We start from the raw sequence: 23,465 nt of genomic DNA on the forward strand, positions 1-23,465 counted from the left end.
AAAATTGATTGATTTAATTTTAATTATCCAGTTGTAGAAGTAAGGCAACGCTTCTTTTTATCCAATGTGCAGAAGGTTTGTCGGATGGCAAATAAAATGCTAAAACAAAATTCGACGAATGCCCAGTCGTTGCTAATACACCTTTTCTTTCCAAAGTTTTGTAAAGCGGGCATCTATATCGAGCCCCCTCTTTAAATTGATTCTTTAGCTTTGGATACAACCATACAGCCGGCATGTTGTCATTTAATATTTTCGGATACTGTTCCCCAATCGCATGAGATCCACGATCCCACCGACCACCGTCCATGAAAAGGCCATGCACGTAAACACCCCACTCCGGTGGGGTATCTTCATAATCAACTCTGCGTACTTCAAAGTCAAAAATTAATAAATCTATAGGTATTTTTTTAGCTCTTGCATAATTTTGAACTGAACCAGTTAGAAAAGCTTGAGTAAAAAAGAAACCAGAAAGCCAAAAAGTTGAAGGTTTGCCATTTTCGTACCAATCTCGTAACATGTCCAAACGTTCGACAAAATCTGTAACATAACTTGGCAAAGGTTTTAGACTAGGATATGATACTTTACGCCAATTATCTGGTATTCTCCCTAATAACATGGCATTCGACTGCAGATCTAATGCAGGCGACATAACAATGAGACCTTTAACAGCCTTTTGTAAATCCAACAATGAATGTTTGATTTCATTAAGCAACTTATTAAAACGTTCCATTTCCTGAATTAGCACTGTGTTCATTGATTCGTTGTAATCCACGGGGTATTTTTTCTGTGACTGTTCGACATCGAATGCTTTTGGCAATTTTGACAAAATTTCTGCAGCCATCTGAACAAGAATAACTTCAGTGTTTCCGCCTTCCCCACCACTACCACCACCTTCAACGAGAACTAAGGACGCGGTTAGTTCCATCGATATTGAATAATCTCGAGTTATTCCTGCATTCATGTGCAATCCGAACACTTCAGGAGGTGGATTTACAGGTACAGATTCAATATGTTTTAGATAATCTTGATATTCACATCGACGCGGTAAGCCATATTGAGTCCCTAAGTCACAAAATAAATAATTTGGGTCATTAACAACATCAGCATTTACGTAGTTGTCTAGAATAGTAACGATAAGCCTACGGTCCCAATCGTCAGTAACTCGACCACCGTAGTTACATTCACCAGTTAGGTACTTAATAGCAACGTATTGGATTTCTTCATACTGATTCAGGAACATTTGAAGTTGCATTACAGATATCTGAAAGTCCGAGTCATTGAAACCATATTGAATGTTCCATCCCAATGGACCGAACTTCTTTCTTTCTTGTACAACTGCGTGAAAGAAACTGATTCCATACAACAATTTACTGAACGGCTTATCTTTTCCTGGGCAACCCTCAAAAAATTCCGGTTCTTTTACAGGTTCAGATATGTAAGATCTGTTAAGGTTATGCTGTAGCCCAGTTGGGGGTTCGTTCGTCATTTTAACACTAACTTGCAAAATAGATTGTGGAAATTTATCAGACGGATAACTAGTTAACCACAGCCGAAAACTAAGATCTGTGTTTGTTAAATCAAAGCCTTCTACAATTTTTTCAAGCACCGGAAGCCAAGAAACGGCCAAATGACAATTTTGTAAACATACCCAACCACCTTCTAATTGAGCTCGTTCTATCATTGCTCTGGCAATAGGTCCCTGTCCTTGACCTAAAGATATAGAATTGAATCTGTGTGAATATCCCATTCTTTCACAATATTTTATCAGCGCACCCATAGGATCAGATCCAGGCGATAATATAAATATAAGGGGCGCTAGACAATTAGAATCGCCAAAAGATTTTCCAATATCAAAAGGTGGCGGTGTGATGTACTTCTGTCCCATTTGCTTATCAACGAAGTCTGAAATTGCTATTGTCAATTTATCAGGCCTTAAAACTCTTATCACTAATAACTTTTGAAACTGTGATAGCTTTTCTTCCCAACCGTCTGGTAAAATTTTCTTATGAGGATCCATATCATCATAGACTTCTTTCCATTTATTTGTGTAAGAGTTAAAACTATTTTTAAATCCTGTATAAGCTGGTAAATCATTAATTCTGCAAAGTTCATCCCAGCTTTTATCAGGCAACCAATCGTACGGTTTCTTCAAAGGATTCTCAACAGCTATGCCACCAGTAATAAGAAAAATATATTCATCGTGATTCATTTCACCAGTTGATAACATCATCTTAGAGCACATTATAAAAGAAAACATTAACTTGTCTTTGTCAAAAAGAGATCTGCAAACATTACTGTATAAATTATAAGTAAAAGTGTCTCGTAGAAACTTCAGTCTCTTTTCTAAGTCTTTAGACTTATTGGCATTTTCAATAGACATAATATAGAGGTTTATAAACCAAGTTAGAGAATATTGATACATGGGGTCTACGTTTGGTAGCTCGGTTACACAGTAATAAAGTACTGCCGAATGAGAAGCAATTGGTCTATAACCTAATCTGAATTTTTCAATTATAATTTCAGTCTCTAAACTTGCTTCTTGTTTTTTCATAATATCAATAGCTAATAATTTTGAGGAGTCCAATACTTCTATAGCGCTTTCGTCCTCTAATATATCACCTTTCGTTTCTTGTAAGGTTCGTAATATATCGTCTTCTACTTGTTTTAACGCAGCTCGATTTGCTGCGCCTTGCACAATCAATTTTTCTCTTTTTTCTTGCAAGTCGGGCCTTTCTTTAGCTACTACTATTCCGAGTAATTGATCTTCTAATCCATCTTTTGTAAGGGCAAAATTTATCAATGTAACTTTATTAAAAACTTCAGGCAAATAATGAGGATTTCTTAATTTAGTTGTCATATATAATCGGAAATTTGGATGATATTCGATTACGTTGTCACCTAAAGCTATATATTCTTTTCCACCCTGAGTGTATGTATGTTTTAATAACACAGGGTCTAAAGGAGCTTCAACATCTTCCAAAATACAATCGATTAGAGCTGGTTTGCCATACTCTAAACATGTTTCTATTACTTTCATATAATTACCATCTGTAAATTTCATCACTTGCAGATCATTTGTTTTTTCCATAGTTTTAATCCATTTATTGGCTTGTCCTTGTGGATCAACCAATAAAGACCATCGCATTGAGTTGTCTTGTATTATGGCATTATCCGTAGAGAATGAATCTCTCGGTAAACCAGCAATACACCAATTCTGAATTTTAATATCAGTACCTAAGACATCTTTAAAAACAAACTGTTCAGAATGAGGCATATCTAGTTTAATTACCAGGTTTCGCCATTTTTCTGTAATTTCTGTTCTAACAGGCAAAGTATAAGGTGCTAAATATGCAATTATACCACAAGAAACTAAAATATCACCCGCTAGATTATCATATAATAGCTGTAAATGTTCAGCTGCAGCAGTCCATCGCACTTTTTCACCTCCTAAACCGCCTATTAGTTTTTCAGCTCGATACAATTTATCAATACATAATTGAACTTCGTCTTCTAATGCCTTTTTCTTTATATTAGCTTCTTCTAATGCTTCATTTAATTCGGCAAGTTTAGCTTCTAATCGAGCAACTGTAGCTTTTTTTTCTTCTAAAATTGCCATTGTTTCAGCAAATTCCTTCTCAGCAGCTTCTAGTTTTGCTTTCTTTGGAGCTACTACTTTGGCTACAGCGTCATACATATCCATTGCAATTATCCACTTACAAAGACCTTCCGCCGCAGTAGATGCCTTAGCAATAATATGAGGCTTAAAATCTTTATTGGACAAATATTCTTTTCGAATCTTTTGCATAGTAGCTACAGATATATTGTCTTTATCAAAGTTCTTAAGTGAATCTAAGAATCCCATATCTCCTAAAATTCTTTTACTTGGTCCCCAATAGTCAAATATTTTTTTCCCTGGATTATCAGGATCTGGTATCTTATCTGGCGGAATTCCTTTCATGACACATACAGCTGCCATTACTAGCTTGACAGTTGCAGGAGGGTTTTTCATAGATTTCACAATAGTAATATCAGCTGGTTTAAGTGTGTTTAAAGCTGCAATCGCATCTTCCAGAATGGGTAAAGCAAGGGCTAAATCAGCTTCACAATCTTTTTTAAGTTCTTGTGCAGCTGCTGCTTGTACGTTTGCAACTTTTTGATCTTCTCTTACTTGTGCAGCAGCTTTATCCGCAGTAGCAGTTTCAACTGCTATTTCTTCCATCATTTTTGTTGATTTTGCAGCCATGACTATTAGTTGCGGTTTTAAAGCATTTAAGTCACGCTGCATGATTGATACGGCATCAGCTGCTTGCCCCAGTTTATCTAAACCATTTGTGTATCTCAATTTAGCTGCTCGTAGTTCCCTTTGCTTTCTGTTAGTTAATGTGGTGAATGATTTAATTAAATCTAAATAAGAGGCAGAAGTAATATATGTTTTTCTTCCAAACTGATTAAAAAAATCTGCTGACACATGTCTTGCATCAACATGGAATTGCTTACAAGCTATAACCGCCGAAAATTTAACTTTATCAGGAACATTGACTTTGACCATATAATAGTGTGCAACCATTTCTAAAGCATCCTCTGGCCAACTGTCGTACCAATCAATTGTGCAACAATTAACAAGGGATGGGTAAAGTCGTAATCTTGTTCTAAAAGAACTACCTATCGGACTGAAACATAACACAATGTGTAATTTTGCTTTACAACGGCCAACGAAAAATGCCAAAATCTGTAATGGGCTTATATCAAGATTTCTGTTTCCACCTTGAGCCGCTAAACGCACCAATTCAAGAATTTCTTGTTTTTCATCTAAGCCATACAAATTAGGGACTTCCCCTGAATTCAACAAACTGTCTAAATTTTGTATATATACTTCTTCTTTAATTTGACTCTCAGTAAATAAGAAAGTTGTATCTTTATTCAATCCTCCAGATTCTCTCAGTACTAACTTTAAATCATCGTGCCAATCTTTGACACTATAAGCTTTAGTAATTTCTGGCTGAAATACTTGTTGTCCTAATATTGTACTTGCTAAACGAGTTAACGATTGGCGACCCGATCCACCTACCCCGACTAGCAAAGCATTCCCCGACGGCATCGATAACAGCCGACATATTCTTGATAAATGTTCTAGAGCATAATCGAATAAGACAATTGTCATCTTTGCTTTATGCATTGAATTATATTCTGTTAACATCTGTATCGCAACGCTTGAAAACACTTCTTTTGAAGGAATCTCTTCATACCTTCTTTCGCCTTCAGCGCTATCGGTATCTAAATAACAACCAAACATCATTTTTTTGATAGATTCTTGAGTTACATCGCCTTTATCATTTTGATATGTATCTAAAGCTGACTCAAAAGTATCTTTCATGAAATCCCGCGTAGATTTTCTTAAAACATCAAAAAACCACGATCTGTCTAAATCATCCACAAGCCTGTCAAAGAACACTCTCATAATTTCATGAACCCACACTCTGGTAAAGGTTTTCTTATTATCAGCTGATTCTTTTCTTAATAAAGCACACCCTTGAATGACTCTTGAGAAATCTCTTAAGTTAAAAATATAATGCGATTTAGCTGGTGTTGGTCTTAGACCTTCTGTAGCTTGGTCATAAATATCCATAGTGGCAGCTATGATATTTACTATTATTGGTTGAGTATCCTGCCCAAAACCGTTTCGTCGCCAACCTAATTGCAATAATGACGTAAATATTTTAGTCATACTTTCTTTGGAAAATTCATTGATGGAATAAATATTGTAATGCCTTAACATTCTCGGATATATTAATTGTCTGCTGCCGCCAACTGGCCCGATAGCACCGTAGAAAAATGTATCATAAATGTATAGTTTCTCTGTGGTTTTAAGATCATACCAGTGTTTTTGATCGAAATACAACCTTAACAGTTCTATGGCTGGTTGTGCTCCGTAAACTTCCTTGGCAGGCATATTCATGTCATCTATAAAAATAATGGCCTGTTTGCCTTTCGTTGGTCCATAATTATTTTTCCGTCTTTTAACTAACTTTGATATAACTAAATCTTGCGTTTGATTTGCAGACGTAGTTGTTGTGAATGTTATAAATCCGGGAGTATATTTATCCATATCAATATTATTCATGAGAAAATTTTGTACGTAGAAACTTTTTCCAGTACCCGTTGGGCCGATTAATAATAAGGGCTTCGAAAATGTCGTATGTAACTTTAACAGGTATATATACTTTTCAGTTTCTAATGTTGGTATTACCGTTTGCAAGAGATTAATTTGTTCTTTAATTTGGACAGCCTTTACAGCGTCCGGCCATGGTTTCCAGCAACCTTTTCCTTTGAACATGTAATAATGATCAATAATCATCCCTTCAGAAGGGATCGATACATCAATTCTATCTATAGCGGCAGGAATACCTTCTTCTCCACGAAAATATGCCTTAACAAGTTCGTCGTACTTTTCACGTGAATCAGTATGTAATATTCCTCCAACACCCCATACTAAGGCCGTCATAAATGACGCCAAAAACCAAGTTCTTGTATATTTTGTATCCTCTTCCCCTTCTATAGCGTTATCCATAAGCATCTCAACTAATCGCAGTGTGCTTATTACTAAGTTAATATCACCTGCAGTAACAAGTTGAACACACTGTTTTTTTACATAATAAATTAAGGGATCTAATAACCATTCACACATGTTATATATATATTCCTCATTTTCTTCCAACCATATAGGATTAAGAGTGTTCAACCATGATTTATAAAATGGCATTGAGCCCAAGGAAGCAGATTCCATATATATCATACCACATCTAGATACCGTAGCAGGTGACGCTTGCGATAAATCCATTACCTCAAAAATCATGGACATCACGTTTGACATTGCCATTACTTCACCTGAGGTTAAGCAGAGCTTTTTATTATCATCTAAAACTGTATTCATATTCTCGATCCACACTGCGTCGACGGGACCATCAAATACGATCCATTTTCTTACAGGTGTATCTTCTGAAGCAAAGTCTCTGAACATGGTTGCTACAATTCCGTCAGTCCATTCGTACGATATCGGATCGAATGCTCCATACAACTGACCCATCGTTACTGCCTTAGGATTTAGCACCTTATATGTACATTCACACCCACCTGGCTGGTTGCGTTCATACATAAGTGTTAATGCTTCCGAAAGTATTTTTAAAGTCATAGATTTTGCAGAGAACGGATCACCAACTAACATAAATCCATGTCGAACAATCATCATTTCATACGTTTGAATAATTTTCAACATAAAGCAATCCATTGGCTGAAGATTATTCGTCTCACACGTATCATTACATGCTCGTAAAAAATTTTCATAATCCGGTTTAGGCAAAGTTATTCCTGGAAACAAATCTGATATAATTCCTTCAAATAAGGGCACATCGAAAGACAAAAACTTAGGTAAGTTTACGTCTGTAATAGACCTGAGTAATAGTATGCTTTCACTTTCATTTGGAAAACTTCTTTTTAAATTTCCAGCCGCCGATAAAACCGTTTTTACTGCCCTCATTCCGTAATCATAATGATTCTGCGATGACAACTGTTCAGAGCAAAGGCGATAAGTTGTCACGATTTTTACAGATAAACTTCTAGCGTCTATGAAACCAAACGAATATAATGATATTTCTCCAATCATTGCGTAATCTGGAACCATCATAGCTACAGTGCGAAATAGTACTTTAAGGTTATCGGGTAATTCGGAACGTCCAGCGTAGCCAGGATTCATTGTTATACATACATAACAAGCTGGATTTAGAGTTAATATTGTACCTTCAAAGTCAAATGTTTCTAAATGTTGCCTTACTGCTTGCACTATGCATAATATTTGTTGTGCAATAACTGACAACACTTCTACCTCAATTCTGTTAAATTCATCAAAACATACCCAAGCTCCACACGAGGCTAAACCTTTAAAGAATTTACCCATAGCTTTGTAATCTAACCCATCAGAACAATTAAAAACGACACATTGCACGGCTAAAGCTTTTGCCAAGTCCTTAGTGGTCTCAGTCTTACCTGTACCTGCCGGACCTTCAGGTGCACCGTTAAGGTGAAGATAATAAGCGCCTATTAAAGTACGATAACAACGATCAGTTAAAGGTGTAATCACTAATCGATCTGAATTACCTAAATATTCATAAGCGTAATTTACGACGGCGTTTATTATTTTAACAAATACTCGCTCTTCTTCCCAATAATATCGCAATTGCGCCAGCCATTGAAAATCTGTAACTTCTGTTACATTTTTATCTAAAAGTTCCTGTATTACATCTTTTGCGTGGACATCTATAACAATAAGTGCTTTAACTGTAATACTGCTTAGTTTTGTGAGGTCAGTACGTCGTATTACTGCAACGGTTTCATTCAATTGTTTCGTTAATCCGACATGAAACGCTTGAAGTTCGCTTAATTTATGAGTATTTAAACTTTCATGAACATCTACCGCCCAATATATTTGAGATATAGCTAACACTACCATACCTTCCCAAGACAGTATCCATTCTACGCGGCCTAAATTAGGATAGTCGTAATAGGACAATTCAGTTTCTGATTTAACAGCTTTAAGCATTTGATCTTCTACTTGAACTAACCATTTTTCTACAGAACCTCTAGCGGCTGAAACACTGATGGTTTCGAGAAATTCTACTTGTTCCCCTTCCATCGATATCATAGCTGATATATTAAATTCTTCATCGAAAACCAATCTGTTTATACCTTCAAAACACTTCTTTAAATGCGGCTGAACTTTCAGAGGATTTTTAGTTTCAGACAATATCTCTAACATCTCATCGTTCGATAAGAAGAAAAATCTTGGAAAATACAATCGTTTCTTTTCTAAGTAATTATTAACTCCATCGTTGATTTTTTCCAAGAATGCAGATGCAATTTTAAATGATTCTAATACTCCAGTACCACCAGCAATTTCAAGTACGTGAGGATCTTTATCTACAGAACCCATATAGCGGCGATAAATATTATTCACTTCAACAAACATAACTCCCTCCTCAGGCATCTGAGCAACAATATCTTTAGAAGAAAATATAGGAAGTAAATAGAGCCACTGACTTTGAACTTTTCCCCATTCGTCAATAGTAGAATTTACACGAATAATTTTTTCATACCACGCTCTTACTTGTGCTTCAAAAGGTTTTACAAATGCGGAACCTCTCATGCCCACAGTCTTTACTATATGATCGTCTAAAACACTCTGAATATCATCAAGACCCGAAAGAATAAAAATTCCAGTGTCTTTATATGGACTTGTCTTAAAACAAATGTCAGTCCATTCAGCCATCATTTTGTTTAAATTTGTTATGAGGGCTAGTTCTTTCGTTGCTGCTACGCTTATTATATCGTATTGATCAATTTCATCCCAAAGATTAAAATTAATAATTTTCCGCAAAGTAGTGCCAGCTGTCGGAGTTAAATCAAATCCTGCTATACTTGACATTTCATCCCAATGTCTTTGGACTAAAGCAGGGTTACACATAATATGTGCCATTTGAACATTGGGGCGCCATTCTTTTATCTCAGCTACAGCTTGAGCACATAATTTCATGGGCGCGGGTAAATTATTAATATCAGGATCATCAACAAGCCCTTGAAATCGTTTTTCAACACCTTCTGCAATTTGTTGTTTTATTTTAGTTCTGTATGCTTTAGAAAGTTTAAGAAATTCTTTATAGTAGAAGTCGTGATCTTGCTCAATTTTTTCATGATCCATATATTCAAATGGTCCATCCATCCACGTGTAATAACTACGCCTCCACGTATGCAGTAAATAAACTAGATTGTAGAACGGAATAATATAATCCTTTAATTCATCGAGATCAGGATAACTAGTGACAGGAAATTTGAATGTTACTTCTTCGTTATTTATCCATGCAACAACTTTATCACAGTCAGCCAAGCGATGAACAAGTTTTCTTAGGTACTCTAAATATTCAAGAGTGTGATTGATGTCGTCCATATTATCCAAAAGTTCCAAATAAGGTACCATTTCCATAACTTCTCTATTAAGAAACGCAATTTTTGATAAAAGATTTTCTTCCATTTCTGCTTTAAAAGTTTCATAAGCAGCAGCATTCTTCTCAAATATCGGTTTAATATCCGAAAGCCAGTTTACAGTTCGTGTATTTGATGCTACATGCTCAGGCGAAAGTGATGTCATTTCCAAGAGATTTGATATTATATTAATTTGCCTTAGTATCCTTTCTTTTAGAGCTTCTACTAATACTGTTTTGGCATGTAAAATGTAAACGCCTTGTTCTACTAATTCAGCTGCATTTTCAGGTTCCTTCATTGCTTTAGCTGCTATTATTTCAAATTCTGAGCAAATACTGTCATTTTCGCCCATATGCACTTTGACTATTCCAGCGATGATGTCGTTAACAAATTCCGTGGCTTTCCGTTTCAATCCGTCAACCATTCGTAGTTGGCAGACAACAGCACAGTTGAAATATTCATTTTCTAGAACGGCAGTAATTTCAGAATCGATACCTTGAAAATATTTTATTTTGTCTCTCGAGGTCTCAAATTCTGTAGATTGTTCAATAAATGTCATTAAGGCTCTTTTTGCAGGATCGCCGTATAACATGCTATAGCGTTTTCGTAACGTTGCTAAATAATTCACTAAAGGGGCGAAAACTATATCGAGCTGCTCCTGTAGGCGTTTATGACCATCTTCATGCAACCACTCATTATACTGAACAGGTAAAGCATCATAATTGTATGGTATTCTAAGATATTGTTCTATAGGCATAAGTCTTTGGGAGATATGGGAAATTGCATCAGCAATACTATGAAATACTCCGTATACTGTTTCTAATGATGGATCGTAGATGAACTCACCGTCAAAATCCAGGTCGATATTTAAGATCGGCACAGTATCAGGATCTTTGAGATACTCAATTATGGCATTTATAGAACGACGCATTAATTCTTGTATTTGCATTGATATCATTTTTGTAGCACATTTCACAAATTCTGGTATTTTCTTGGGCCGCATTCCTCTAAGGCATCGAGGATTTTTTAACCAGTGCACAAGAATTGAGTACCATGTACTGGACACAAGGTAGTCAGCTTTTTTTATCTCCTCCATTATTTTAGTTTGGAAATCATCTAAGTCCATAGGTCCTTTAGCTCTGTATTTTGCTAAATTTATTATAAATGGTGGAAAAGATTTTTCTGATGATTCTAATACTAATCTTATAAAAGGATGTAAAAGTAGAGACCCATCTTGAAGTTTCTTTCGAAATTTAAGCATCTTGTCATAATTGGGCGTAACTCCCATAAATTTGAAATATGGTTCTTCATATCTCTTCCGCGAAACTCCAGGAACTTCTCGAATAACAAATTTCACAGCTAAATCGTGAAGATTGCGATTCCACTCCTCTTTGCTTTCATTAATAAGCTCCTCTGTTAGAGAAGGGAATGCATTTCGAAGTTTACTTGGTATTAAGTTCATTATTTTCTTTTCCCAAGATTTTAACATCGGTGGTGGTTGAATTTGCTCTGCACATTGCCGGAGGACAGCGATATGTCGGTCCTGTGATATCTCCAGTCGGTCTCTCTCCCTACGTTCTAAAGGCGGTCTAGCGATTTTAACTTTTCTGCTGGTGGCCTTTTCTTCGAGTATTTTCCGAAACTTAGCCTGCTTATCCTGCAAAGAAAACGCCATATAAGTACATTAATATATTGTATACGAATTCAAATGATGCGTATTAATAACAATAAATATTTATTGAGGCTTTGCAACTCTGTTTGTTAATAAATTAGTGTCTAAAATAATAAAGAAATCTTGGTATTTCAAGGCTTATAGTACCTGTATGACAGTGCTGTTTTTTAGGTTGTGGGTGCAGTATGGTACTGTATAGTACCTACATGTTTCTTACACGAGGTTGTTTTTATAACATAACTTATAGTAAATGGCCACTGCTGCCCACGAACAACTGTAACGAACCCCATAGAGGATTGGAGTCCTACCCGATGACGGCTTTATATTACATGCGTACTACTTAGGGGAAAGTATGTCGCTGTAACCACAACAATCAAAACCAGAACACAGCAGGCCTAAAACTAACGATGTTAAGCAAGTGCCATTAACTTCAGACTGAATGAAAGAGTCAGCTTAATTTTTTATTATTAATTTGATTTTATGCTCATTCACTACTTCCACGTACCTTTATTCGATTGTACGGCGGGAGTGGTGTAAAGGGCAAGTTGTCCATCATGTGTACGTCCGGTATGGGCCGCATCTTCGGTATGCGGCACCCATTTTTAGTCTGCAACAGCTTCCGCAATTCCCTTTCCTCCATTTTGCTTGGCGGCCGCGGCGCTTGGCGGTGCTCAATGTGCAAGTGCAACCTTATTATTATTTTGAAAATATAACATTATAACGCGTTCGTTTAAGCGTCAAGAAACCGATTTAACAAAATTGAGAAAACAAACGCGTGGTTACTATGGTACCGCTTGACACTTTACGTATTTTATTTTAATACAAATTGACTTCAGCGATAAAATAAAAAAGGTTCTTTGATCTATGAATTTAAGAATTACCAATGTTTGTTTATATTGATTTTATTAGTTTATATTGACTAAAAAAGTCGACCGATCTAAATACAGCTAAAAGTACATACTACGCTTATGCTCATTCTTGCCTCCAGTATGGAATATTACTATGGGGAAATAGTGTTGATGTTCACAAGCTCTTTATGCTACAAAAAAAAATGTATCCGGATTCTAGCTCACATTGACTCAAGGGAATCCTGCAGAAAATATTTTAAACAATTTAATATTTTAACTTTAACAAGCATGTATATATTGGACTGTTGCAAATTTGTTAAAAAGCACAACAATTTATTTGTAAAATTAAAAGATGTATCTAAATATACTCCACGATATCCACACAAAATAGTTTTACCAAAATCTAACATGGCAATGTATGGATCAGGACCCTATTCAATGTGTATAAAAATTTTTAACAAGCTTCCAGAGGATATTCAATCTGAAGATTATTTTCCGACATTTACTAATAAATTAAAATCATTCTTGCTATCAAAATGCTATTACTCTCTCAAAGAATATCTTAATTAACATTAATAACTAAGAATCTAAACATTGAATATGGGACCTAATACAATCTATTCCTATCTAATTTAATTTCAATTAATTTATATAAAATAAAATAATAATTCTTTTAACTATTCTATCAATATTCTATAAATTTCTATATAATAATACTATTTATTCCATATTAATATTTAAGTAATAATCTAGCAATTTTGACATTGTATTCTTTATTATTTTATTGCTTTTGACATTGTATTCCTTATCATTCTAATGTTAAAATTGTAACTATAGAGCTAGGTATCACCATACGAAAATGTAAAATTAACGGATCCTAATTGAAAATTTTAAATTATTGTTACATTACCTTAGTATGTTTAATTATAATTAATTTAAATTGCTACACCCTTACAGGGTTTCATGCCACTGTATCAAAATTTGTAACACCTTTATATGTATGTGATAACTGCATGATGCAATAAAGATTATGAATTATGAATTATTTTATTATTACAAAAATTATGATCCCATCATCTGTAAGGTGTTGAATGAGCTCCTGAGGTATTCCCGGAGCGCTATGTCATGGGGCTCTTCAAAAAAAGTGCAACAAGAGTTCTCATACAAAGCCGGCGATGCATTGGAGACTCCTCTGGTGTTGCAAATGTAAAATGTATAATAACCATTACGAATTTTCCATCTCAAATCCCAGCATTTTTTCATAAGCAACCTTATATCATCGTGTTTTTTTACTACTATTCATTATCTGTATTTTGATTATTTTAAAAAAAATATGTTATTGATATTTTTTATCAAACTTATGAAACAAAAACCTTAACCACTTTTATTTAGGTAAGCCATGAACAACACATTAAAAAATATTTTATTTCATAAAGAGATTGATGTTTAAATATATTTTAGATCAAGAATTCTATTTGTTTCGTTCATGAAGAAGCGAAATAATAGTTTGACACTATACGGGCGAAAAACTGTTGAAACTAATAAACACACATTTAAATGAAATATGAATGTATCCGTATAAATATAAGTGAAATAAATGTTAAATAAAACAACGTTTTAATAACACTTGATGTGAATTATATTCGCACAAACAATAAACAAATGCACAAACATGTTTTTACAAAACTCTCTCTTAAGTGTTATACATTATTTACATTACATCATAATATAATATGAATCGAGACTGAAACATATCGAGTCTTGGTCAGATCAGAATATTGGAGAAGCTTTGAAGGCGGTGGCAATGTAGACTTGGCAACATTTTGGACTAGGGCCCTTAAATAATTACTTCTAATTACTTTTGGGGGGACACTTTCTTAAGGCTCCCTTGAATAATGGGCTTCTAGTGTTTCATCAGTCTAGCCACCCTATTACGCCACTGGATGAATATACCTACCAGATTTATTGACCCAAATTACTTAACACTAACAATATCAGGCAGGAGTATACATTGTTAATTACATGACCGTTTGTAGTACATCAGATATTTTGGACAATCGGGGTCACATATTTACAACCCAATATCAAGACATATCAATATGCAAGGTTAACTTAAATATTTCAAATTCTATTATCTTTTCTTTGTATGTTTTAATAAAGTATTGAACATAAAAATCTATTTAATCATTTGTTGACGTTTCGTGAAATCAACTTGGTAATATTTGGAGTTTGATTTTAATGACTTTTGTAGCGACTTTTTGATGCAGACTTTTAATGTCTTCTGGCTGACTGTAATGATAAACTGTTTCATGATCCTGGATAAAACATAAAAATAATAGGTGATATTTGATGTTAATTCTTAAAATCTATAAAAACGAGAATGACTAAAGTAATCTACCCAAAAATATAAGATACATTTGACTCCAAATTCAGTAACAAACATAGAAATACGATATGTATAACGATATCCAATATTGGGTCCATTGCATAATAATATATCTTTCACCATTCAGTAACTACAATTTAAAGAAACCATTCATTATCTACTAAATAAATAATTAATCTAAAGTTGGTTTAGCCAGTATGCAACTGAGCATATGAAACATATATGTAGGTGTATAAAGAAACCAGAGATACCTTAACCATGTATTAACATCATAAGAGGAATATGTCGAATAAAATCTGTAATTGCGACGTAGTGGGAAGAAGTATGGCAACATCACGGAAATATTAGTATATAACATATTGAATGAGTATATAAGGTTTGATACTCAAGATATAGTTATATATCACAAATATAGCTTTATCAAATTATTACAATATACTCGTGGCACTGTGTTATGACAAGCCCAAAAATATGTTTAACCAGACCACATTCAAGAAAATCTGTCTTCAAATACGTTATATTTTGATTACTTTTTACATGTTTTTTACAATTAAAACATTATGTTCTTAGTCATTTAATATTTATTTTTTCGTACACCGGCTGAGCGCTAAACGGTCGGAAAGCCAAAGCGATCTTGGTTCGTGGTCTGGTCGAAGATAGTTTATTTGGCACTTAGACTTGCGGGTTAATTTTATATCGAGATCAGTGTTGATAAGAGCACAACATCCGATCCTATATGCGATCACTAAATATAAGGTGATTATTTTAACGTAATTGTCGCTTTAACAAATACTCTAAATCTTTCGATGTCAGTAGTATAATAATATATGTATTCATATATTTAGTTCATGTTCGAGCATTACTGTACATGCAGTAGAATTTGAGTACCCTAGGTAGACTTAGACTACGTTCGATTTTGATATCGGATTCAATAGTGTAACACTTGAGTCACATACAATCATGAGCAAACTAATTCATTGCGGACCACAATATTTACATTTAAATATAATAATATAAGTTATGTAACAGGAATGTACCAATTTAATTAAGCGAATATAAAGGAATATTTATAATAATAAGGAAATTTTGACTTTTTCAGTCTTCATCCGATGTTTTTCTTTGTAATATACATGGCACTATATGGATCTAAGTACTTACATGACCGTAGGAACATCATTAATTTATAAATTCATTGTAAAAATTAAACATACAAAAATACATTTATATATCTAGTTTCCATGAAGCGAAATAGCTTGTTTGTACATTCCTTAATTAATTAGAACTTTTTTCATAAAATATACGTAAAAATTTCAATATTTTTACACAAGCCTCATAATAAAGAAAAAATGTACCAAATGTCTAAATTGACAATGTATTATAACATGTGTAAATTATTCGCCTATAATAATGTACATTAAAATATGTGAAGGAAATCACCGTCTTAACAATATTTCAGATAGAGATAAACACTCTCGCAATAAAAGATGCCGAGTCCAGTAGATAAGGGGCATAGTTATATAATTATGTAAGTAAGTAAAAGCTCCATACAAAACAAGCATGTTCGAGTAACCTTATGGTATAATATCATAGTACACAATCATCCTACAAGCGTACAAATTACCTCATATATACATGCCCATATAATACTACGCTATAACACTACTGAAGTATATGTGATATCAACTTGTGCTCAAGCTATCTTGCCTTCGTCAAAAAATATCATTGTAATCATATATAGACATATATTAAATAATAACACATGACTTTACAATTTCAACCTACTATACAATCGGACGCTTAATAATTTCTAGAATATCACATGTACAGCCAAATATGTGGCCAAAGCCTAATATCTAATGATCAATTCCATTTTATGTACAATCCAATACTTACATATTGTTAAAAAAATACATATTATCCATGATCAGATGCTCGTAGAGGGATAGAAAATTTAGGGAGGAATCATTAGGTTTGTTTTTAAATTATCAACTTTTCTATATGTAACAAACTTCCTCAGATTAATTTGTTACCACTTTTTATTTTATTTATACCCAATAAAAAATGGTTTGCCTGACAAGCTTCTCATGATATATGAATATTGAATAAGCTTCGTAAATACAGGTTATTGATAAAATATAGAGTACATTATATACAAATATATAATAAAGCTGCCAATATTAAAATATAAGCCTACAATATATGAAGTGTAGCTGAAATAATGCAGATTTTGCATGTTATAATACTATTATACAGAATAAACATTTTTTGCCTTATAAAAATAAAACATCATAAATATATCATATATTTGATGTGATCGACGTAGGCAAGGTAGCAAAGTCGTGGTACGTTATATATCCTCCAGAGACGATCAAAATTGTTTTTACACTTTTGATTGATATATTTATTTCAGTATGAACATTAAGACTTGATAATTTTATCAAAACATCTAAAGCCATTAAATTGCTGACACATTTGTCAGCTGTTTAAACTGACACATTTGTCAGCCGTTTAAGCCATTTAATGGCTTCCTTCAATTACAAGGCGGTGAGATATCTTTACTTATCTATGGGATCGTCTAAGGAGGTGAGAGATTACGTGTGACAGGCCCGGTGCGCGGGCTTGGAGTGGGGTCATACGCTGGCGCCCAGTAGCCGCTCGTCCGCCGAATGTTCCTCCTCCTCCGACCCCGACTTCTCCTTCTTTATCGACTGGTATCTCACCTATTACCAAGGTGATAAAATATTATTAACATTTTTTTATTAGTTGTGGAGCAATCGTACATTGGTCATTAGTTCATTACACGTTGCCATTTCCGAAGACTATATTGTGACGTCACATTATAATAATACAAGACCTTGTTTCTCTTCAATTTGATTAGAATACAGAAGCCTTACATATGATATTATAAAGCAAACTCCATTTTTATAAACATATTGAAAGAAAGGAGTTTAAATTATCTACACAAATAAGTCTTGTGCATGAGAAATTCAATTACCTTTGTTTTTATTTTACTGTTAACACCTCTCGGTCGGTACATCAAGAAGTTGTCTGTTACCCAAAATATTAAAATCTGAAAGAAGAAAATAAACATCAAAAATCGTTTTATAATAAGAATATACATAATTTTAAATAAAAAGCTTTTTTAATTAAATCGCCAGACGATGCGATAATAAGAGATAATCGTGTGAATAATTCTTATAATCAATTTAAATATTATAAACTCGTTTTAAGATTGAATAACCGTACATATAATTCATTATGTAACCAATCGGCTACACTTTTTATTTGAAATTCTCAACGGCGAGTCAAAAGTAGTTTGACCAAAGGTAGTCACAACATCATGGTTAGTGTCAGTCTTAGATTAGTAAAGATTACTCACGCCTAAGAAGAAAATGTAACCAGTTTTGACAATTGCAATTGTCACTGTTGTCTATTTTAGTGTTTGAAAAATATTTAAAAATGTAGTTTTTAGATCATTTACGAATGAAACCATATTTTCTTCGATTTCGTGTTTCTGCACGTCTTAATTGCACATGTCGGCATTGTTCCACGTAAATTACACCATGACAGCGGCTGACACGTTTGTCAGCCGTTTAAACCATATAATGGCTTCCCATTACAAGGCGGTGAGATATGTATACTTATCTATGGTGTCAGTACACTCACATTAACAAAGAATGGTATGATGAGCATGACGACGGCGAGCTCGAGCTTGGGGTCGGAGACGGGCGAGAGGCGCAGCGTGGACAGCGCGGCCACGGCGGGCGGCAGCCGCAGCGCCAGCGCCAGCACCGACTTCGCGAACGTCGCCAGCGCCGCGTACAGCACGCACTGGCACAGCCACGCGCTGCACATTGCTGGCTTACCTTTGTAACAATATACATATATCGTCGGATTATTAAGTCATTCAATCGCAGACGTTATATGTACTTTTAGGGACAATTTAAGTGTATTTCGGAAGCATCCAATTCTGAAAAACGCAGCGACCAAATGCCGCACTCTAGCGGCTTAAGGGGACGGGGGGTGGAAGGGGTGGTCCGCCCCAGGACTCCAATCCTGGGAGGCCTCCAAACATAGTTGCTAAAAAAGATCGTCTAAACCAAACAATCTATGAAATGTGAATCAGTCAGCGAAAAAAAAAGGGTAACCGAATCACATACAAATAATGCAATTTTGTAAAATAAACTTTTTAGACTGGGTGTCTCCATTTAACTTTCCACCCCGGGCCTCCTCCTTAGTCCGCCACTGGGCCCGCATACTTTTGAGAGCCGGTCGCAGCTAATGCCATCGCTGAAACGTACATTTCTATATCGCAACCGCACGCTTCAAGTTGCTTAAACGCGAAAGGCTAGCAGTATCTAGTCTGTTAGAGTTACTACTTTGGGTATGCTATGTGCAATAGGTACATATAACATAAAATAAATACAAATACTGGAAATAAATTGTTACGCCAATAACAATAATAATCATATTAATTCATACAAAAGATTTGCTATAGCTCCGCATACCTGAATAACATTATTATAAGTATGGAAAATTACCTAATTTAATTAGACGGCGTGTCACATCTACATACATTACGTGCTACATCGGGGTTATCATAAAGTATCCTTGGACCGGTTGCGTAATTCGATATGTTGGAATTATTTGCTTATAATTTTTATCTATTTCCCGCGCTAGCACACTGTCTAAAGATGAATCAGTGGCGACCTAAACTATTATATTTAAAGCTGATGGGAATTAAACTTCTCTAACTGAAACGATGAATAAACATTGCTCAAATAAGAAGAAAACCTAAACTGGAGATGGCCGAATGTATGGCATACCGTTTCAACGCGTATAAAATTTTAGCCACTAGTGGTCACCCATCCTACATCCGATTATGTCCAATGTTGCTACCTTTGCAGATAAATTACGATTTATACACATGTCACATAGATACGTGCGCCTAATTTATTTGAATATCTTAATAAATTCACTTATTTATGGTCAGAAAATCCTTGTTCTAACTTTCGTTACCCTCATCATAATTTGTCGAGTCGCGATATAGCAATGAGACCTGGTTTTTATCTAGAGGTTATCTAGACAGTCATCATCGTAATTTTAGACAAACTCTTGATATAGGTTTATTTATAAAATGTAAGTAATATCTTCGCTCTTAAACATAACATTTTATTTGCAGATCAACACAAACTTACAAAATAATAAGAGTGGGTTTAGCATTTGGACTGTGTTGCTGTAGATACCTTTATATGATACAAAAATAGGGAAAGTACATGCGGTCCTCTGAATTTAAATGCATACTTAAAGCCCTACCAAAATAGACCAAGACTTGTGGAACAATGGTTTACTTGCCCTGGGAACTAAGTTGAATATACGCCTATATACTTTTTTTTTATAATATAGGAGTAGCAGACGACCATGCAGTCCAGAACATCTGTAATCAGCCCCAGATTGGATTAGATATTCCTACCTGAGGTCGGCCACAGATACGCCGCTACCCCTGAGGACTAAGCTGGAACGCCTCGGAAAAGTCTGTCTCCCTTACCACACCCTTCAAACCGGAACACAGCAGCGCCTAACACTACTGTTAATTGGTAGAAATACGTGTGGTGGTGGTGCCGCACGGAGTCAAACCACACAGGGTTCTACCACCTTCAAACTGGTGTGACTAAAGATAATAAATAACAATGTTTATGTACCTTTTCAATGTAAGAAATTCAATTCTATTACAAAATATTTAGCCACGATAATGAGGTACAAAGTTTCAAAATTGGTGACTCATTTACTCAATTTGTATGTTGCAATATATCACTGTAATTCAAGGTGACAAATTATTCTCCATATTACTATCAAAAAAGGATTTTTCCCAGGAATTTTTCCATTGAGTATTTTATGATACTTTCTTTGTTTGCGTGATAATGTGCTTATTCATTATTAAATATATTATTATTTTGATTAATTGTCCATAAGAAGCATCAATATTGCTTTTGCCCAGGTAGGGAGAATGGGGAAGCCTGGGAACATAGTAAACCATGCTCCTCAAAAATTAGAGATCCTAGTTTAATAGATGTATAAATTTAATAAAAGTGTAATAGCAAATCAAGCAATATAAGTATAGATTAATTAGTATGTAATAAATGATAAATATTGAGAAAATTTAAATTTTTTTGGTAGACTTGTAGGTAAATAAAAATAAGTTTTATTTAGTCAGTAAGGTAAGGATTCAGTTTACAGCTGCTGTACCATAAGAGTTTGAATATTTATCATACTATGTAGACAAGTGTGTTTTGTATTCATTTTGTTAAATTGCTCATTTTGTATACTTCAAAGTGTATCATTACTTTGAGACTTTTTATTAACATGTCTAAATTATATAAATGATATTACTAATTTTAAAAAATTTAAAAAATTTAAAGAATTTAAGAAATTTCTAATTGACAAATGTTATTACTCTATAAATGAATTTTTAACTGACATAAATATTTAATTCGGTCTTGCATTGGAGAATATTATTGTTATTATTATTATTTTGTTATTAGACTTAAATAAATGAATAATTATGTAGCATTTAATCTTAGGTTATGACGATAAATATTTGTATGCCCATAAGGGTTGAATGTAGAGCACCTTTTTGTAATACTTTAAAAAACCTGTATACCTATATTCACAAATAAAGATATTATTATTATTATTATTCATCATCTATATTCATAATATTGTAGAATATTAACTATTGATCATAATAATACATAATAAATAATAATAAATAAGTGTACATGACAAGTATAAATAGTATACATACCATATTCTCCAAAATTGATGAGCGGTATGTCATAAGTCCTTGCACAATACTGGGCTAATCTGATGCCCGCCCATATCAACAGCAGTCCTAGTGTAGAATCCAACATGAAATTTACTATGTACCTGCAATAAGAAAAAGAAATAAATCTGAATATATTTACAGTTTTCACTGAGTATAGTACACACTATGAAATTATATCATAATAAAAAATATAATACACCTTATGGAACTAATAATTCTGTGCAAACAAGGAAATCAAAATTCATTAGTAAATTAAATAACTCAGTTTTGAAAATAATGTTCACCTTAGTTTATTTTTACACCACAAGCATTAGAACTTTCATGATGGAAATTCAAACAGTATTAATTTCAACTCTACGAATAATTAAAAAATTGCAATTTTACAAAAATTTAAATAACACAAAACACAAGAGTCAATTTTGTGATGGGTCTTACTTTTACTTGAATGAGTTTACAAGGTTATTAAAACTAACAGGACTTCTTTGTTGTCCTTTATTAATAATTAATCTATCCAACATTTTTCATAACAAATATTGACATTTGTCGATTTTTTCATACTATACATTTTCATTTTTTAGTCTTTCGTAGGCAAAAAATTATGGCATATGGCAAAAAATAAGGCATGGATGAACTAAGCGACCCATTTTCCAAGACATTTCAAACCCTTGAATGTTTTATAAGAAAGTCTATAATAACAGCTATCGGACCTTGGTACATCAATAATTCACATGAGAATGGAGCCACACTGACCAGGTGCAGGGGTTCCCAGTGAGGTGGGGAGACAGCCACACATTAGCTGCATGTATGATGAGCGCACCAAGGCCTTGCTTCGACGTATCGTAGAACCATATGAGCCAAGGACGCCTGGCGTACCGTGGTTCGCAGAACCTTTTACCTGTAATTGGGAAATAAAGTTATTGATATTATATTGGATTTATTTCTGTTGTACATTGAATTATACGTACTGCTCCAGGGTGTTGACAATTTATGAGAATAATTATAGTTCACAGAGTAGCTGTAGTTCTAATAAATGTTTGGGAGAATGTAATAATTTTCCAACCTGTTCTTAATTTCATATATCTAAATGTACATTTGCAGATATATTCGTTGTTACAGATGCTAATATTAATCAATCCAAAAAATACCATACTGTAGAAAACCTTGACCGTAATCATCTTGTTGCGCCCGTAAACTTAACACTTACCTATGAGACAAGTAAACGCAAGGACAGCCAGCAAAAACTGCATAAACCACCCGTACGTATCCGTAAGGGCATCCTTGGAGCAGTGGAGCTCTGACCAGTAAACATAATCGGAACTATTATTCATTTTTCATTTCCCTTGAAAACTCTTCTTAACTATATTACATGTTATTAAAGTTTGTATTCGCGATAAATGTAATTTCTTAAAAATATCTTGTAACGTAACGAGAACGATTAAGCACACATAATGCCCGAATAAATTTCCGAAAAGTAATAAATAATACAATAAATATCGAAAATAGAAATGCAATAGTGTAAATCGCAATATTTTTTTACGTGACGTAAATAATTGAATTTGGTTTGTTGAATTTTGTCAGTTGAATTGACATTGACACTATTTTTTATCAGTTCGCTGCACACAAAAGAAGTAAATATTTAATGCCTAATTATAAAAATATCTCTTAATTTTTTATATAAAACTTTTTACTTTTTTATAATATACT

General features: G+C 34.0%; 2 protein-coding genes across 2 annotated transcripts; both read right to left on the reverse strand.

Moving 5' to 3' along the window:
- Positions 1–19: 19 nt before the first annotated feature.
- On the reverse strand, positions 20–12,341 carry Dhc62B (Dynein heavy chain at 62B). Its single transcript, XM_073086624.1, has 2 exons — positions 12,207–12,341; positions 20–11,686 (listed from the first exon to the last, which is right to left on the reverse strand). The coding sequence occupies exons 1-2, from the start codon at positions 12,339–12,341 to the stop codon at positions 20–22; spliced, it is 11,802 nt and encodes a 3,933-aa protein (XP_072942725.1).
- A 1,823-nt stretch (positions 12,342–14,164) lies between these two features.
- LOC140752364 (store-operated calcium entry regulator STIMATE) lies at positions 14,165–23,343 on the reverse strand. Its single transcript, XM_073086635.1, has 6 exons — positions 22,966–23,343; positions 22,512–22,656; positions 21,741–21,862; positions 18,602–18,801; positions 17,931–18,005; positions 14,165–17,655 (listed from the first exon to the last, which is right to left on the reverse strand). Exons 1-6 carry the CDS (start codon positions 23,087–23,089, stop codon positions 17,566–17,568), a joined length of 756 nt encoding a protein of 251 aa, XP_072942736.1. The 5' UTR covers positions 23,090–23,343; the 3' UTR covers positions 14,165–17,565.
- Between the last annotated feature and the right edge of the window lie 122 nt (positions 23,344–23,465).

The sequence above is a fragment of the Epargyreus clarus genome, unplaced genomic scaffold, assembly GCF_041222505.1.
Source record: "Epargyreus clarus isolate Ecla_fem2 unplaced genomic scaffold, WU_Ecla_fem_2.2 ptg000024l, whole genome shotgun sequence".
Lineage (NCBI taxonomy): Eukaryota > Metazoa > Arthropoda > Insecta > Lepidoptera > Hesperiidae > Epargyreus > Epargyreus clarus.

Coding starts and splice junctions, on each gene's coding strand:
- LOC140752364 (XM_073086635.1), bottom strand. CDS start 23,089: ATGAATAATAGTTCCGATTATGTTTACTGGTCAGAGCTCCACTGCTCC. Junction 18,802..21,740: donor CATCAATTTTGGAGAATATG/GTATGTATACTA, acceptor ATTGTTACAAAG/GTAAGCCAGCAATGTGCAGC. Junction 17,656..17,930: donor ACAGTAAAATAAAAACAAAG/GTAATTGAATTT, acceptor CCTTGGTAATAG/GTGAGATACCAGTCGATAAA.
- Dhc62B (XM_073086624.1), bottom strand. CDS start 12,341: ATGGAGGAAAGGGAATTGCGGAAGCTGTTGCAGACTAAAAATGGGTGC. Junction 11,687..12,206: donor CGCCGTACAATCGAATAAAG/GTACGTGGAAGT, acceptor TTTTCTTTGCAG/GATAAGCAGGCTAAGTTTCG.